Raw genomic sequence first — 17,808 nt, 5'->3', positions numbered from 1 at the left:
TTCACCCTTCTTTGAAGTTTACGGCTGAAAAAGAGAATAACAATTAGATACCGTTTTTGGATGTCTTTGATGAGAAGATGAACAATAATTTTGTTACATCTGTCTACCGTAAGACTACATTCAGTGGTCAGTATCTTTCATGGGATTCGTTTTGCCCTGCGAAACGTAAAATCAATTTGATAAGAACCCTGGTACACAGGGCCCTGATGATTTGCAGTAATGACAAACTGGATTGTGAAATAAATACTATCAAATCCATTTTCCTTGCCAATGGCTATCCTGAGCATATTGTCAAAGTAACTATTCACCGTAAAATACAAGATTTCCACAAAGATAAGCCGTTTGGGCCGAGAAGGTGCCCAGTTTATTTGCATCTCCCGTGGATAGCCAAAGCTTGCAACAGGTTTGAAAAACAGATTAAGTCCTCCGTGAGTCATTGTTTCCCACAAGTGGAACCCCGTGTCATATTTACTACGAAATCTTTACTACCAGCAACGCGTAGGCTAAGGATGTGCTTCCCGCGATTGATCAGAGTAACATAATTTACCAATATACGTGCCGATGTGACAGTCGGTATGTGGGTCGCACATCTCAGCGCCTGCAACAAAGAATTCGTCAACACGTCCCACGTCAAATTAGGAATTCGCAGGGCGATGACATGTCTTCTTCATCATCACAGTCTCTAGTTACCATGCATGATTATGACCAAGTAACAGCATGTAATTCTGCCATCGGACAGCACCTATTGAAACACCCAGAGTGTGCAAAACACCCAGAGTGTGCAAAACATTACAAGATCAATCAGTTTTCCATAGTTGCTCGTTGTCGTTCTCTTTTTCATTTAAATGTCCTTGAATCAACCATTATAAAGCTGCAAAAGCCGATCCTCTGCCGCCAGAAGGAACATCTCTACACGCTGGGAATCTTCTATTAGTGTTGTTTTGTCATTCGGCTGTTTTACAGCTGATTTTGTGTGTGCTGTACCGTAACCGTGCGCTGTTTACTGCCGTTCGCTACTTGTGTGCTTGTCATTGTTACGTCACAACGACAGAATTCTTTCTATATTTCGAACTTGGTTAACCTCATTTACTGGCGTTCACTGCTGAAGAGAGCCAGTCGAAAAGCTTCCAGTGGAATAAATTTAACAATATGAACGTATTGTTTGCTGAAACATATTGTTGCAGTGATTGCCGGCATGGTGTTTTCGATTTGCATTCACACAGGATTTAGCAACATCTGGAAACGCTGTTTGAGAACGCCAAAGCAATGCTCGATCAGCACGCGTGTCTTTGAGTGCATATAGCTGTATTTTTTCATATGTGCAGCCTGTGGTTTTGTTGATGGAGTCATCAGGTACATTTCTAGAGCATAGAGCCCTCTGTCTCCCAGCAAAATCCCATTGTATTTTTTCTGACCAAGCTCGTATTTTAATCTGGAGTTTGAAAAAGTTCTTGAGTCATGAGTACACCCTGGCCATCTCACAACAGCATTAGTCACAACCAGTATTCTCTTGGCATTGCAGTCCATTTGACAGTTCAAAGAAAAATATCCTTTCCTGCAAAAATAAACTTTTCTGGTACAGAGCCACCTGGGGACTTATTGGGATATGGGTACCATCAATGCAACCAATGACACTTGGAACTCCACCTATGTCAAAGAAATCACTCTTTGTTTGTAACGAATCATCCAATCGTGGGATAAATCTTCTCTATTCTCTGTTAATGCCCGAGAAATGCAGTGTATGATTCGGCGTGCAGTTGTCTGACTTACACCAATCGAGTCAGCATCTGTTTGTTGAAAATGACTGTAGCAAAAAATCGGAGAGCACAGAGTAATTGCATCATGGGGTGCAAAGCTTGGCACCGTACATTCAACCATGGGCTGTCTTTGATCATGTCCAATAGAATTACCGTAGCTCCCTTGGAAAATCTGTAGCGGTCAATGGATTCATTTTGGGGGTATTTTGCAAATGAGTCCGATATGTCTGCCAAGTAATGCCTGGGCATAACAATTGTATTCTCGTCGTCCGAACTGCCATACGATGTCCAAAATATCCATACTACAGACAGTAATAACAACAGTACCAGTTTGCAATGCCGTCTTTAGAACTTATAACTGTGAATAAACTACAGATTAAGTGGCTTCAAATCATTTTCATAATTCTACTTAAGAAACGACGGCATTCATAGCACATGACCAAAATCGACAACATTTCCAATCAGCATTGCCAAAGCAATATTTACTACGAAGTCGAACGGTTGACATGGCAATCTTCCACGGATCACTACATTTTGCGTCATTTTGACGCAATAGCGTCCTACATCCTGGATTTGTAGATCTAGTAACTTCGCACGAACATCCAACGTTTTGACGTGCGGATCATCTACTTCTAAATCGGGAGATCTTGGAACTCGCTGATTAAGCGAAAATCCAGGATGTTTTTACTCAGCTTTTTGGCCTCCACCCTTGAAGGCATATTTTTTTCTATGCATCAGTAAGTCGTGAAATCAATTTTAACCCAAAAACCGCATCCAAATGGGGTAGATTAAGAAAGTTATTAAGTCATATTTTCCTGGTTAGGTCATATTTGAGTTATGAAGTCATATTGTGGTATACTTTGAATAAAAAGTGCCAATTGACGCAATAGGCCTTTTGCAGGACTTCGATCACGTGACTAGATACGCATAGCAACAACAAATTGGTTAGCAAGCTACTTTCTCGCGCACCTGCATCAGTGCTAAATATCGCATAGTGTACTGTTGATTTCTGGTTGTAAACGTTGCGGAAATTTGTTGTAGAAGTCATCAGAGATTCACCTATGCTAGATGTCAATCCTGTGCAAAGCATTTAGAATGATATCGTCAGAATTACGCAGAAATCCATCGGTAACGTAGTCGTATTACGGTACTCAACTCTGATCATTTGTACTAAAATTTATGCATTTGAAGTAAAGCAATTGGCTTATATTCTGGTATGATTATTTCTTAGTTCAAGCAGTACTATTTTGTCTGTTGTGGAGCCTGATTTTGGATGGAAGATATGGCTGAAGCAGCCGAGACCCGCAAGGATCAGGATATACTGTCTGCTGGTTTGGGTGCTGTCGTGCTGCTATGAAACAAATGTCGCTGAACACATCGGAAGTATCTTTTGGGAGAACCTGCCGTCAAGACTAAGCAAATCAGTGCACTTTATTGTTGCCTTATACAATGCCAATTTTATTACCACTACTTCGCAACTGCGATTGAAGTGGATTTGTCAAATCACACTCGATTTTGATAAATAGTTGATGTCACATATGTGAGATATTTAGCGAACTAAGGGAAGTAACTATCATATAACTCTTAGAGCAGCTCAAACGCAGTGACAAGATCGGTCATCCTATACCCAGACGTGGTCAACGTGTTCATTGTTGGGAACCGAGTAGAAGTAATGCCTTAATTTATACCCCAGTACAAGTAGCACTAATTACTTCCAGGACATGTCCAAAGTACTTCAAGTGGAAGTAGAAATGAATTTCTAAAAAGCGGTCAAGAAATTCGTTACATGAAGTAGATTTGGTTGAGGGTCACTTAGTTGTAGAAATTGATGCCATGTGACAACTGTAAACATTGCATGTTGCATCTTCTTGATCAACGCAAAAGGGTGATGACACCACAAATAAGTGCAATTTTCAAAAATTAATTTAGTTACCGTGGTACTGGGGCTATTTTGCCCAGTTGTTCCCAGCAAACATTTGATGGTCCACACATAGCCCATGGATGTAACATCAAAATTCCCAGACCTATCCTTAGACTGTTCACTCGGACTGGAGGTGTGGACTCCCCTTGACGTTCAGTGACTGGTCAGTGACTGTCCGTGAAATCGCTCCCAGGCCAGAGGCGGGAGAAAGTCGGGACTAACCAAACGATCTAATATGTGATTTAATCTGACACTCGCAACACATAATTAGACAGTGTGTCTTATCCACAGTTACCCCTACCATCACCAGGATGAGACACACTACACGATCGATTATCCAGTTTCCGGAAATTATATTACAATCAACGAAATACCACAAAATGTGTGCAACATTGGAAGAAAAGGCAGGTCAAACAGCTGGAACTTGATACACTTTAAAACAACAGTGTACGCCTTTATTACCACGTATCTTCACCATCGTGAGGGCAAGGTTGCGACAAGATACTGTCTTTCTTTGTATTCTCCATTTAAAATATTAATAGAGAAATGAATTTCAGCGAATATGAAATAATACTTTAAAATGCTATCATATTCCGAACACTTTGATACCAGTGTTGGGATGACTCGAGACACCTTTTTCGTATGACTCGACTCGAGTGACTTTGCTAAAAATGACTTGACTTGGCGTATCAGAAATGTGGATTGACTTGTGACTCACAGTAAAATTTACGGGTCAATTTCAAGTCATCAAGTAATCGGTGTCAATAAAAATCACTGTATCTTGATGTTTGGATTGTTTGCGAAACGCTGGTGTAACCCGTGAGAGCGACCAATCATCAAATGATCATGCGCGGTAAAGCACCTTCTTGCGTACCTCTATATTCGTTCATTGATTCAAAATCAATGACCACTCAATCTGTATTTCAAGCAGCTGGCAAAATGCAATGATTCATGCTCATACTTCGAAAACCAACTGGACTCGAATTTTGACTTGATTCAAGTCACCTCCAAAAATCAAGTGAATCGACTTGACTCCAGTCACCTTAGGAAATTAATTGACTTGACTGAAGTCAAAATGTGCAATGACTCGCGACTCGAATGCAGCGACTTGACCCCAACACTGCTTGATACACACATTACAAATTACTGAATAAGACATTATGGTAAATATAACAGAATTAGTGACTGTAAGACTATAGAATGTAAACGTGGAATGGCAGCGACCGATTTTGCAGCTTCGTTCCGCTTCACTGCAGCTTTACTCAGACATATTTTATGGCAGCTACTGTAGGATTTATGGCAATCCAAAAGTCGTCTTCCAGAGCGTAGAATTACCTGAATCTGGTATTGATCGAAAGCTACTGTCACACTGACTCCGAAAATGTAAATGAAAATATGATCAGGCACTGGGCCGCTTAGAATTCGCCCTTCAAGTCTGAATTATCGGCATTGTCCGAACAATCGAAGAGCCGCAATGGGCCATTGTTGTGGTCATTGTTTTGCGTTCATCCGATTGTTCTGAACAATGCAGATTTTAGATGTTGAGGATGGTTTATCATCTAAGTACGGAGCCTGACCGTATTTTGATTGATATTTTCGGAATCAGTGCGACAGTAGCTTTCGATCAAGACCAGATTCAGTAAATTATGAGCTCTGGAAGACAACTTTTGGATTGCCATAAATCCTACAGTAGCTGCCGTAAAATAAGTCTGAGTAAAGCTTCAGTGAAGCGGAACGAAGCTGCGAAATCGGTCGCTGCCATTCCACGTTTACATTCTATAGTAAGACCGAGAGTCTTTTGCAAATCAAATTCATAAAACATTGTGTAGCTATAATTCTAATGCAAATTAGGAATCATCGTCCGCATCAGCGGCATTGACAAAATAGATATGGTACACTCGGAAGCCTAAGCAGCATAGTATGGTTCAACACTAACTATGATCTCCGTCCACATCCCATATTTTCACACAATCATATGTTAATTACCTTAGATTGCTGCGTTTGGAATTGTGCAGGTGCATGACGCAGCACAGATCTCACCGCGTCTTCATAATCTTTTTCCAGAACATTCTGGTGAATATTGCAGCAAGCCCCTAAATTTGAGATAGTGTCAAACAATTCAGAGCAGTGATTCCCAACCGCGGCCCTGAGGGCCTCATGCGGCCCCAGCTAGCGTTCTTGTGGCCCCCACAAAAATATTGAGAAATCGATCTATGAAAAAGATATATGTCTATAAAATACTCTTGCTTGGCTTGGAGTCGGGAGTTCTGAGTAGACTGCTAAGATTACGTCACTGCAGTTTCAATGCAATGTGCCCTAACTTTCCAGTTGAACGGGCAGTACCTATAGATATAGGTAGAGATATTGACAGGACCGTAACAGCAGCATCCCAAGCCCCCACCCCCAATTGGGGGGAGCGAGCACGAAGGGGGTCCAAAATTATCAAGTGAATTAGCATTAATTATATGGAGTATTTTATGAAATTTTATGCAAATCTTCAAATGATTTTTCGCGCAGCACACGATTTCAACTTTTCAAGTACCTCAATTATTAGGTACTTTTCGACCAAAATATAATACGCAAGATTTATAGAAGTGGCCATATTTGCGTTAGCCATTACCGCGCCGCACGAAGACATATAAAGTTTTTGGCCATGTAACATGCGACTCCAATAAGTGTGCTAGAACAATCGGCAGCGAAAAAACCGTGGCCGAAAAGGACTGCCCTAATGCTGACCGAAAACTTCGTTATGTATATTCAAAATACATATGGGTATATTCCATAGGCGCCAAAATGACTGGCGCCGAATGTTCCGGTCTTGGCAATCTGAACGTCGCGAAACAAATAGGCTACTATCCCGCAGGGAAGAATTATGTGCCAGTGAAGAACTATTTATTCGAAATCGTGTGCATCTTTTAGTTTAGTGCGTTTGGGCAATTCTATATTTTTTCGATACAGCAGACTGAAGGTCACGAAATAAAAAAATAACATCATGTAACAAAGTCGTACCAACGGCTCCGCCCGTCCGAATATGTTCAATTATTATTTACGGGCCCTACAATTTCCAAGACAACTCACTCAGCTCTACCGGTAAATCTGATTACGTGAGCAGAGAGGACAAGTAATTTACGTGAGCAGAGAGGACAAGTAATTAAGGGCAATATATATGCAATTCCCGATCTTATCGACATATTTTATTTTGAATTATCGAATTCTCCCCAGGGCAATAAAACTACTCCGAAATAGCCAGCAATGGTGGATTGTTCTGAACAATGTGAGCGCGGCAACACAATGGCCAATGGCGTCAAGCGAATGATCGGAACAATGCCAATTTTCATATTTTGGTGACTATATTTTGGGTTCCTTTCATTGCCCTGGTATTCGTGCGGCCTCGGCCGTACTCTGAAATTCTTAATTTGGCCCTGCCATCGAAAAAGGTTGCGAACCACTGATTTAGAGACAGCAAATATGTTCAGCTTACGATATATGATTTGGTATAAACTGAGTTTACACAAAGCCTTTTTCTTTTCATTTCTGCCCTTCACACAGAACTTGCTCCAAACTTCAGCAGTTGCAACTCTTCTATATAATTTTCTGACAGAGTCATTTAGAGAGTGCCCCCCGACGGGAGTCATTGCTTTTACCTGAAAAATTAAGACAAGTTAACACATCATTGCAGTGTCATAAGACAGATGTGGGGAAGTTTGAAGGGCAAAACCAACAAAAATTTTTGGCCATTTCCTTCAGAACGCCACCGTAATGGAGCTGCAATTAATTGAAATTTTCACAAGACCTTCACGGCTCAGCTGCCGCGGCTGCTTAACTCGTCACATGGCACGATGTCTTCACCGTCGCACTTGCTCGACGCAGAGGCAGTCACGTAGAATACGAATTTTATATAGTTGTAAGCAGATCTTTATGAAGGCATGATGTCGAAAGTTCATTCTCTGCGTGACTGCCTTATTGCGTCGAGCAAGCACGACGATGAAGACAGCATGCCATGTAGCGAGCTAAGCAGCAGCGGGAGCTAGAGCGTGAAGGTCCTGGGGAAATTTCAATAAATTGCAGCTCCATTACGGTGGCGTTCTTAAGGAAATGGCTGCGGATAAAAAATTTGTTCATTCTTCTCTTCAATTTGAGACCACATCATCTTTGAGCGCAGTGCCCCTTCAATTGTATCAGAATACTAAATGTATTTAGAGCGCAGCAACAAGGTACCATATTTCTTGTGTATTACAAGACAATTCTCTATTATATACTATTCATTTACCATTCTCCACTTCTGCTTAGCAGTATTGATCTCATTTTCAAGAAAGCTCTCCAGTTTCACAACATCCTGAAATGGTTCCGGAACGATATCTTCGATGAGTGTTACACCTGTGCTGTGGTCCTCATTAGCAACTGGTCGGCCATTGGAGTGTAGTAATTGCAGTATCTGCTCCAGTAACCTTTCGTTTTTTTTACAATCTTGTTTCAAGTCTTTTTGGTTCTCGTTGATTTTTGCGATTTCTTTACACAAGAAGTCCATACGAGATCGCTTCGGCTTTGTTTTTGACAAGCTGGTGCCTTCAAGAAACGTTGAGCTCAGTGGAGTATCTGAACAATTGAATATTTTTCTTCACAATACACAACTTCACTCTACTACAATTATTCTACTCCCGCGTTTCATAACCTTTTGCCGTCATTATGCAATGAGAGTAGAACCGCGACGTATGCAACATTTGTCAGATGTCTTGGCAGACCTCAATTTGGTTGCCGCTGTCATAATAGATCAAGCAACTGAACTCACCATTTGGAGTTGGCCATCCCCAGTCTTGAATTGAAAGATCATCTTCAGAAATGGATGCTTGTCGCAAATGATCATCTGAACAGATTGATAACAGCCAGTAGCATCTCAAACACATACACTAGCAGGCATGGGGTGATTAAACGTGCAGAGAGTATCTAAGATCATCATACTGCTCCATTTAGCTAGACTTTACAAATATTCAGCTTAATATTTTTGAACAGTTAAGAAAGTTATAAAGCCATTACGTTAAAATTGTTAAATCATGTTTGCAGAAAGCCGACTGATAAGATACTACAAGAAGATCTAACCTGCATTTGGTGGTGCACTTCCAGCAATAATGACTTTACTGGTAGATTTATTTCGCAACTGTCCTTTGTGATGATTTGCTGGAGCTTCAGCAAGATCAGCTTTAGCAGGACATCTGCCCTTTTTTCGAACTTTGTCATCGTCACCGGAATCAGAGCTTGAATCACCACCTATATCGCTCAGGATTTCGTATACGCCGCTTTTTCCCAGCATCTGATGGCGAGCTATCCAAGTTACTAGTTACAAGTACCTTGCTCAATTTTCTCATGGCAATTTCCCATTGATCTGAAAACATCAAAGTATAAAAAGAATTAGCTGTGATATTTTGTTAACTACGTAATCTTGTACTCGCCTGTGTCATGCATCATTCGTATTTCATGTTGAGGCCAAGAAGGGTCAGGCAGACATTCCTTCTTGGCTTTTGCCCGAGCAGTACCTCTTGGGGGCCAATGACAAAGTAGTTTGTCCTGAAATATTAGGTTATGAACAAGATGGGAGAAGGGATGAAATTAATGCGATGCAGCTTACTTCACATTCTTTGATCCAACTTCTATGTACAATAGCAGCATCATCAGGATATTGAGGAAAAACTACAACACAATATTTATGATAAGTGTCAGACTCAGACATGACGAAAGCTCTGAAACAAGAAAAATAGAGATTTACAGTATAATAATCAACCATATTCAAAGTCATGCATGAGGGCCATAAACACTATTGCATTACTGGAAAATTCCAACAGCATCGCTCTGCATGATAACTCACTAGATGAGATACGATGTACCTCTCCCAATGAAGGTTTGGTGACAAATGCACCGATGAGATTAGATGAACACGGTGACCTGAACAATGGATTTATGGATTGATACACGCGACACATAAGGTTTGAATTGGAATCATCGCCAGGCATGATCTCCAAAATTTCACAACACGACCCATTTTTCAATATATAAGAATTGTTTGGTTTTTTGCAGGAACATTCTCGTAAACAGCTGGAACAGACTCTTTATGACGCTTTATTACTTGGGAGAGAGGATTTTTACCAGATCTGACTTTTTTCAACATATTTTGCATGTAATTTTCAAATCTAAATGCTGAGCAATTGTCCAGTCCTTTAAATTTAACAGCATCTTCGGGTAAGTGCAACAGAATGTGAACATTATAAACAGAAAATATCTCGCCAAAAAGATCCACACTTATTCCAACGAAGGACTTTAGAAGTCCATGCGAAAATTTTGCTAGCTGCTCACTAACATTAGGAGAAACTAGAATACAAATAGCTGCATTTAAAGTTAAAAAACGGCTGTATGCATCTTCACGTAAAACGTCCTTAAGAACAATTTTACCAGTATACAGAAGAAATTGACGGAATTCAGTTGCCTTCCAGCGATCAACTTCCAGCAGGGTTCTGGGTTTTTGGACAAAGACGTCAGGAATGCTCTTTTTCAAAGCTAACAATCGCTCGTTAATAATGCGGATATGGTTCCCCGAGAGGATGGCATTCCTTGAGGCTCCCTTCCTATCAGGGTTTTTTTCACCTCTCATCCAGCGCAATAACAAACGTTTCATTACTCCCAGTCAGACACAGTGCATATAGTCGATATTAAAAACAGTTACCATATCCACAGGTAGATCACAAAATGGAGAGTACCCATTGTGATGATGCGGATCAGTCTGCTCACGAAAAGTTTGGTCTGTTCTAGGTGGAATTGACTCAGTAGCAGTGAAAGTCATTCGGCGATGCACAGATTTCCCCCGAATTACACATCTATCACAACTGGAATAACCGCTATGAAGCTTTATGGCTTTTACAAGAGCCTTGGCTGGGGCATCCATTGTGACGCAAGCTAAATTTACAGAAAACAGTTTGTCATCAATAGTGATGCCTTCGTTCAAAATAACTTTCAATTCATCAACAGGGTTGCCAGATTGGACCTTTTGGGGCCAAATTTGTGAAATTTGGCCCTTTTTAGAGGCAGTTGGCCCCCCAAAAAATCTTTGGCCCTTCGGCCCCCTTTTTTTCGATATTTGGCCCTTTTTGGAAGTAGTTGGCACATACTATCAAACTATAGATAACTCCGCAGGTTAGTTATCTATAATCAAACTAGCTATTTAAATGAATATGAATTCCAGAAACCAAACGTGAAAAGCGGTATCGTTTTAGGCATTGTTTGCGCAGAATGCTTCCTCATGATGACACTTGAATGCTTGTATTGGGTCTTACCAGTTATCACTGTACTGCACGTGCTTTGCTTGATTGATTAGGAACCGAGCGCTGTGCTAAAGGGAATGTTTAGTTTTCCGCTGTATAGGGTTGAATATAGTTTAGTAAGGCACTTAGGCTACTTAGGTATCATATTTCATTTCAATGTGTAATTAATCTGTCATAATTTCATAAAGATTTGGCATTATATTAATTTGCTCTGTTTGTTGATGGTAATTTGTGTTATCTAAAGTGTTATTTCAATCAAGAAGACGCATCTGATTTACAACATGCATAGTCAAAATTAGTCAGCCGACAGCGCAACGAGGTTGTATACTGAGAATAGAACGTTACTGCGGCTACAGACAGTGCTTGATGTATTTTATCAAAAGTTATCGAGCAACCCTATTCAGTTTTGTAGTTTTTTTTTACCATAAGCTAGCTAGCTAAGTCATTTTGAGTATGGCATCATCAGCAAAGGGCCAGTGGAAGAGCAGTTATGATAAAGGGCGGAAGTATAATAGTAAATGGGAAAAGAAATTTGTTTGGTTAAAGAAGGCGAGTGATGGTTCAGAAGATGCATATTGCAGGTTATGCCATACTACCATGATACCCAAGCAAAACAACTTGATGAGGCATGAGAAGTCCGAAAAACATATGAGGAGAGTTCCGTCGAAAGGGCAAACTTCGCTAAAAGTTGTTAAGAGTTCAAGCAGCCAAAATGATGAACTCAAAATGGCTGAACTTCAGATTGCCGTAAGCGTAACCTGTCACAGTGCTATTCGTTCGATTGACCACTTCGGAGAAATCATGGTAACTCATGGAAAAGGTAGCACTTTGGAAGAAATCAAGATGCATAGAACTAAGTGTACATGCTTAATAAAGAACATCATTTCACCTTCCATGAAGTCGGATTTAATAGATGATTTAAAAGACAAGAAATATGCCATTATTGTCGATGAATCAACTGACATCTCTATCCAAAAGCATTTGTGTATCCTGGTTTGCTACTTTAGTGAAAAAAGGAATGAAATAATCACTGCATTTCTGGGTTTAATTCCTGTACTTGAAGCAACAGGAGAAAATCTTTTCAATTTGATTGATGCAGAAATTACAAGCATCAATCAAAGTCTAGCAAACTGCATTGGTTTTGCCTCAGATGGAGCTTCAGCGATGCTTGGTTGCAACAATTCTGTGTGGTCTAGGTTGGAGAAAGTGTCCCCGCAATGTGTGCAACTTAAATGTACCTGTCACTCACTTGCATTATGCATTCAGTATGCATTTTCAAAACTGCCATCAAGCATTGGATTTATGCTTTCAGAAATACCACGATGGTTTTGTAACAGTGAGTTAAGGAGGGAGGCATATAAGGAGCTATTTCTTGTCATGAATGCCACAACAGCTGTTGAGCCGATGTCAAGTATTCCACTGCCATTTGGAAAACTATCATCGACCAGATGGTTAGTAAGGGGGAAGGTGATGTTTAACATTTTAATGAATTGGCAGGAGCTCAAGGCCTACTTTACCAGTGCAGAATTAGCTACAAAGAAGATGGATGGAAAGTACAAGGCTCGACTTCTAAAGGAAATGCTATCTGATGACAGCAATTACTTATATTTTGTGTTTGCAACACCAATTGTGCAAGAATTTGAAAGGGTGAACAGTCTTTTTCAGCAAACAAAAGCGGATACACACACCTTGTACCAGGAACTGAATTTACACCAGCAGAGCCTTCACAATAGGCTTTATGACACCAATGGAAGGAAAAGAAACATACATGATGTTGATTTCGGAGTCAAATTTATAACAGAATGTAACCATGTCCAAAAAAAGAATGTCAAAGCACTCCAAGAAGTAAACAATGTTAAGACAAGGTGTCTATCTATGCTTGAGGAAGCAGATTGTCAAGTTTCCAAGAGACTTCCCCCTGTCAAAGATACTTTCAAGAATTTGTCATTATTGAATCCTGTGGTTCTTCTCAACCAAGCATCAAGACCAGCTTTTGCAAAACTGCCACTTTTGCATTTAGCAGGGGATAATATCGGTATGATTGAGGAACAATACAGAAAGGTTATCTTCATTGACTGGAAAGAAGCGGCACCATTCGACTGGAAAGAAGCGGCACCATTCAAGTCACATGGAATTCCACATGACAGTGAAGAATTTTGGGTCGGAGTGCTTTGTCATGATTCCTTCAAGGAGCTAGCAATGTATGCATTAACATGCCTTGTAACTCCAGTGAGCAATGCTGTTGTTGAGAGAATATTCTCCCTTGTTACATCGGTCAAAACAAAAGCAAGAAACCGCATGCAGCTAAAACTTCTGGATGCTATTGTAAGAATAAGAGCAAATCTTATGCTTTCAGACAAGTGCTGCAAGAACTTTCAAGCAACACCAAAAATGCTGCAAAATTTCACGGCAGATATTGTTTATGCCAAAGATTCGAGTGGAAACACTGTTGAAGACGAAGATTTGGCATTGTTCTTATAGAATGTGGACTGTGTTTGAATGGTTAAGACAGACCAATATTGAAACACAAGAAGTTTTATTTGACAATATTCAGTTGGAAAAGGCTTGACATAATAGCAGTTATTATAGTTACGATTCGGTGTCCTACAATGCTATTAACAGGTGTAGTGGATTCAGTGTCCTGCAACAGTATTAGCAATATAAATCAGGAAATTCCTGTAATTGGCAAAAGGTCTATAGGTGATATTGCAACGTTAATGTCGTTGTTAACGTTATTATGCATCGTTTAACAACGTTATTGGCCAATTTGGGTGTTTTAAACCAGTTTGGCCCTTTTTGGCCTTTTTTGGCCCCGTTTTTGAAGTGGTTTGGCCCTTTTTCTCAAAAGCTGTCTGGCAACCCTTTTCATCAATGGTTTCTTGTAAGAATTCAAGGTTCTGAGGCTTACATGTGCCACTTGTTACGGCAATGGGAAAAACTATTTCTGGTTTAAAGTTCAATACACAACCAAGTATGGGCCATGGGTAGGCTTACCATATTTTGGAAATGCAAAAAGAGGACACTTTTTCAGAAATTTCAGACATGCAAAACTGGAGATGAATTCTCAAAAACTGGTAAATTTCACCCGCTTCATGATCGGTTGACTAAAAAATAAATAAAAAAAAAGGTCATCATAGCTCAAAAACACGTTTTTCACTCCACATTGCTAGGTGGATGACTAAAAAAAAAAAAAAGAAAAAGGTCATCACTTCCGCCCAGTGCTCAGAAACACGTTTTTCACTCCACATAGCTAGATAGATGACTAAAAAAAAAAAAAAAAGTCTTCATTTTGCTCAGAGCTGAAATCGCCGCTTTTTCCTCCGAAATACCCGCCGGAGCTTTACTTCTGCGCCAATTTGCGGCATATCACTCGCAATTTCCTCTATATCTGACCTAAATTTTCAAAAAACAGGACAAAATCTCAAAGAGGACAAATCCTCTTAAAAGAGGACGTATGGTAAGCCTAGCCATAGGTTGATTTTGGAACTTTTGAAAAGAGGCAAGCCATCAATATTCAAAGCTAAGGAGATCTGATTCGTTTTTTCCAACATATCTCTAGAATATTGTTTGAATACTCTTTTTATCTTGGATGATATACCAAGATAGTGATAGAGCATTGATGATACATGCTTCAATGGTATCTGTTTCTCAGTTTGCTGCAGCGATCTTGCTGTTTTAGGTAAGTATTCATGACCAAACTCCCGTAATAAACGCAACAGTGAATCTATTGCTGATTGTGGAATATTTCGTGTTGATGCCCATTCTGCTAAACGAGACTTGAATAGTAGCTTCGTTTCGGCATCATTCGGAAAAGAGCTGGCCGAATCAATTTTATCCATGGGCGGTGGTGACAATTGGGTTGAAGAACTACACAAGTCAAAATCGTCAAATTGACCACTCTTGTCCCCTTCAACTTCAAGGCATTCTTCCACACTAAAACCAGCTTCAGAGGACTCGTCACTCGATGTCGATGATTCACTCGATTCAGTCAACTTTACCAGCAATCTAGACGAGGAGCTCTCTGGCAGAACGATATTCCGCGAACCTTTTGTGCCGCCAGCCAATCTAGCTCGAGATCGTCTTCTCCTCATCCATTCTCGTTTATATATTCTCTTATCAATAAATCTCATAGCCATAACGATATAGTAGGGCTGGGCAGAATCGAATAGAGGTATCTCAATATTGAAATCTCAAGTAGAGTTTTAATGGCAAATAGCACAGTTGATTGCCAACCAGACAGACAAAATATTACTCCAACATATATAACGTTATTGCTCAATGGAATGTTATAACCCCGAGAAACAGTATATCTTACCTTTTTGCCGTTCCTAAATTCAAGTTTCGTCAAGAAAGACGTAATAACAGATTACCACTGCTGTTATAGTATCAACATGCCATCACTTATATATGCTTTGTCTGGATTAAAATTGTTATGCCTGGCGATAATCAAACTAACTGACATACTGACCGTATGCATTATTGCATATGATTGTCTACTGACTATATACGTAGCAAGTTGATCACCAATCTATGTGCATGGCGCCAAGCGGTTGAGAATGCTTCCCGGCGATGAGAGCTGCTTAGTCAACCATACCAGACGGTCGCCTGAATCACGTGGAGTCATGGAGTGTGTGTACTGCGCAGTGAGCAATTGCGCATGCGGGTGAAAAACGCTAATCATCTGTAATATTCCCGCTCGACCACATGGCGTCGGAGAAAAAAGCTCTGCGCGTCTTTAAATGATCGCGAATGTTATCCACCGCAGGAACAAATAGTAACACCTTAGACCAGGGGTGGGCAAACTACGGCCCGCGGGCCGCATGCGGCCCGCAACACCGTTCTGTGCGGCCCGCGAGAGTCTAAAGAAACGCTTTAAAAATATTGATAAAATGGGTACTAAAAATCGAAATAATGCACAGACTTGATTAAACTATTTCTTAGTATATTTCACCATGATAATTCTAAGACAGTGGTTCTCAAACTGAGGGGCGTGAAAGCATCAGAAGTGGGGCGCGAAGCTGAGCTGCACTGAAAAAATTCGCTGCTCACAGATTTAAATTTCACCTGTTCTAAGAATCGGGACAACCGACTTTCATCTGTATAGTTTTGACAAATTGGTTATTGAGGTCGACCAGCATATGAAATCTCGCCACTACATTTCTGACGCGGGTACGATATCATCAAAACAATGTTTGGTTTGTTTTAAATATTATCTCCATGTCCTCACTATATATTCAAATACCTATATTGCGTTTTGGTTTATCATCCCATTTTATATAGTGCGGCCCGCGAATGGATTCAGATGTTGAATGCGGCCCGCGAGCTCAAAAGTTTGCCCACCCCTGCCTTAGACCATGCATAGCTCTACTTCAATAGCGAAGTGCTGAGTGCATAAATAAGACACTTCAGAAGATAACACTTGCTTCTCGCTGCTGGCAGTCATTCAAAGTTCGAACTTCCCAGATGAAAATTTGAATGACGTGACTGTGTGCACTGAGGCATTGCGCATATAGGAGAAAAGCATTTATGATCTCATCCACGAAGCCCGCGCCGCGACAATTGTTAACAATGTTCACCGTTCAGTGTTCACTGTTCATTGATGTTCAGCACAGGAACTTCGGTTTAACACCATACTGCAGTAAAAAAATTGCAAAGTTTATTACATGCTCGAAATAAAAGACCGAAAGAGAATATACCATGCATCAACTCCTCATTACCAGCATATAATTCCCGTCAAGACAAGCATGATCCTGATCAATTCATAACGAAATACAGATTCAATGTGCGCAGACGCCATCTCTGCCGACCGATCGAGCGCATGCGACTGAAAAACGCAATCTGACGACATGGCGCATATGCGAAAAATCGTGTGAATGTGTGATTTTCTTTCGAACCACCTCAAAATGTCTCGAAAGGATGGAATATGGGCACCTATCAGCATAGGAACATGAGATGCTGACTTTTTAGCTGAGACAACGGGAAAATATCCGCACACTGTCAGATTGTGATATCCATAGGATATTTGATTTGGAATTTCAGTGGACTATCCTGAACGTTTGTCTGTAGGTATGTCCTTGGATATTCAAACCGGACAACTCTTAACCTGGATAGCCTAGTATATGCCCCCGCATGTCCAAGCGGACACTCAGACACTCGGACACGGCTCGGACCCAACTCGGATAGCCCACGACAATTGGGTGTTTGCTGGGTTATGACAACCTCACGCTTGAAGGGGATGCAATCATTCGCCAAAGCTACTTTCTAGTTGACAAAATCCCAAAACTGACAAAAAAGTACCACCTAAAAAGTGTCAAGTAGAAGTGGAAGTAGCCTAAACTCATAATGACGCTAGTACTCAGGTAAAATAGTATTTCGTTGCTGACCCCCTCTGTGTATTGGCTCAACCTACTCAGAAACATCCTCTCAAGACGACTAACATTGTTTCTTTCGCATTGACTCCGTAATATTCTGAACTTATGATATTCTTTGATTCATTGAATTTACAAATAAACTTGCAAAGAAGATCGATTTATTAATTTTTGTGCATTCGATACCCAGAGCATAAGAAATAGTTGAAGAAAAATGGATGTTAACCTTATCAAGTTCAATACCTGCCGAGACTGTTATGCCTATGTATTTTCCTCTACCTCCATAGCCACTTGTCTAGACAAATTCATAGCATCCACGGAAGAGCGCTTGTCTTGCTGTAAACAAGTGAAATATCATTTTCAAAGCAGACATCAACATCGGGAAAGAAGTTCAGGACAGTAAGTCAGTGGTCAGATCATCTGCTGACATTTTCTGTTGGCATGAAACCACACTG

The 17,808-nt window shown here is 40.5% G+C and overlaps 2 protein-coding genes across 4 annotated transcripts; one reads left to right on the top strand and one right to left on the bottom strand.

Annotated features, from left to right (window-relative positions):
* Nucleotides 1–814: 814 nt before the first annotated feature.
* Nucleotides 815–9,042, bottom strand: LOC145448447 (uncharacterized). 3 transcript variants are annotated; one of them, XM_080326832.1, is made up of 5 exons: nt 8,776–9,042; nt 8,468–8,542; nt 7,949–8,274; nt 7,160–7,322; nt 815–5,771 (listed from the first exon to the last, which is right to left on the bottom strand). In XM_080326832.1, the coding sequence occupies exons 1-5, from the start codon at nt 8,984–8,986 to the stop codon at nt 5,650–5,652; spliced, it is 897 nt and encodes a 298-aa protein (XP_080182958.1). In that variant the 5' UTR covers nt 8,987–9,042; the 3' UTR covers nt 815–5,649. The 3 variants fall into 3 exon arrangements, with proteins under 3 accessions (XP_080182958.1, XP_080182959.1, XP_080182960.1); XM_080326833.1 differs by having other exon boundaries at nt 8,944–9,001; XM_080326834.1 differs by having other exon boundaries at nt 8,468–8,622; nt 8,776–8,911.
* Nucleotides 9,043–11,126: 2,084 nt separating this feature from the next.
* On the top strand, nt 11,127–15,263 carry LOC145448446 (uncharacterized). The gene has a single exon (XM_080326831.1). The coding sequence runs from the start codon at nt 11,439–11,441 to the stop codon at nt 13,464–13,466; it is 2,028 nt and encodes a 675-aa protein (XP_080182957.1). The 5' UTR covers nt 11,127–11,438; the 3' UTR covers nt 13,467–15,263.
* Nucleotides 15,264–17,808: the final 2,545 nt, after the last annotated feature.

This window comes from Botryllus schlosseri, chromosome 10 (assembly GCF_051294905.1).
Source record: "Botryllus schlosseri isolate E-star chromosome 10, Bs_hap1, whole genome shotgun sequence".
Taxonomy (NCBI): Eukaryota; Metazoa; Chordata; class Ascidiacea; order Stolidobranchia; family Styelidae; genus Botryllus; species Botryllus schlosseri.
The sequence above is the reverse complement of the archived record's forward strand: the minus strand, read 5'-3'. Positions and strand labels throughout refer to the sequence as shown.

Excerpts from the sequence above, each read along its gene's own strand:
- LOC145448447 (XM_080326832.1), bottom strand. The coding sequence starts at position 8,986 with ATGCTGGGAAAAAGCGGCGTATACGAAATCCTGAGCGATATAGGTGGT. Across the intron at positions 8,543-8,775 it reads AAGTGCACCACCAAATGCAG|ATGATCATTTGCGACAAGCA; the intron begins GTTAGATCTTCT and ends CAATCTGTTCAG. Across the intron at positions 7,323-7,948 it reads CTAAGCAGAAGTGGAGAATG|GTAAAAGCAATGACTCCCGT; the intron begins GTAAATGAATAG and ends TTAATTTTTCAG.
- LOC145448446 (XM_080326831.1), top strand. The coding sequence starts at position 11,439 with ATGGCATCATCAGCAAAGGGCCAGTGGAAGAGCAGTTATGATAAAGGG.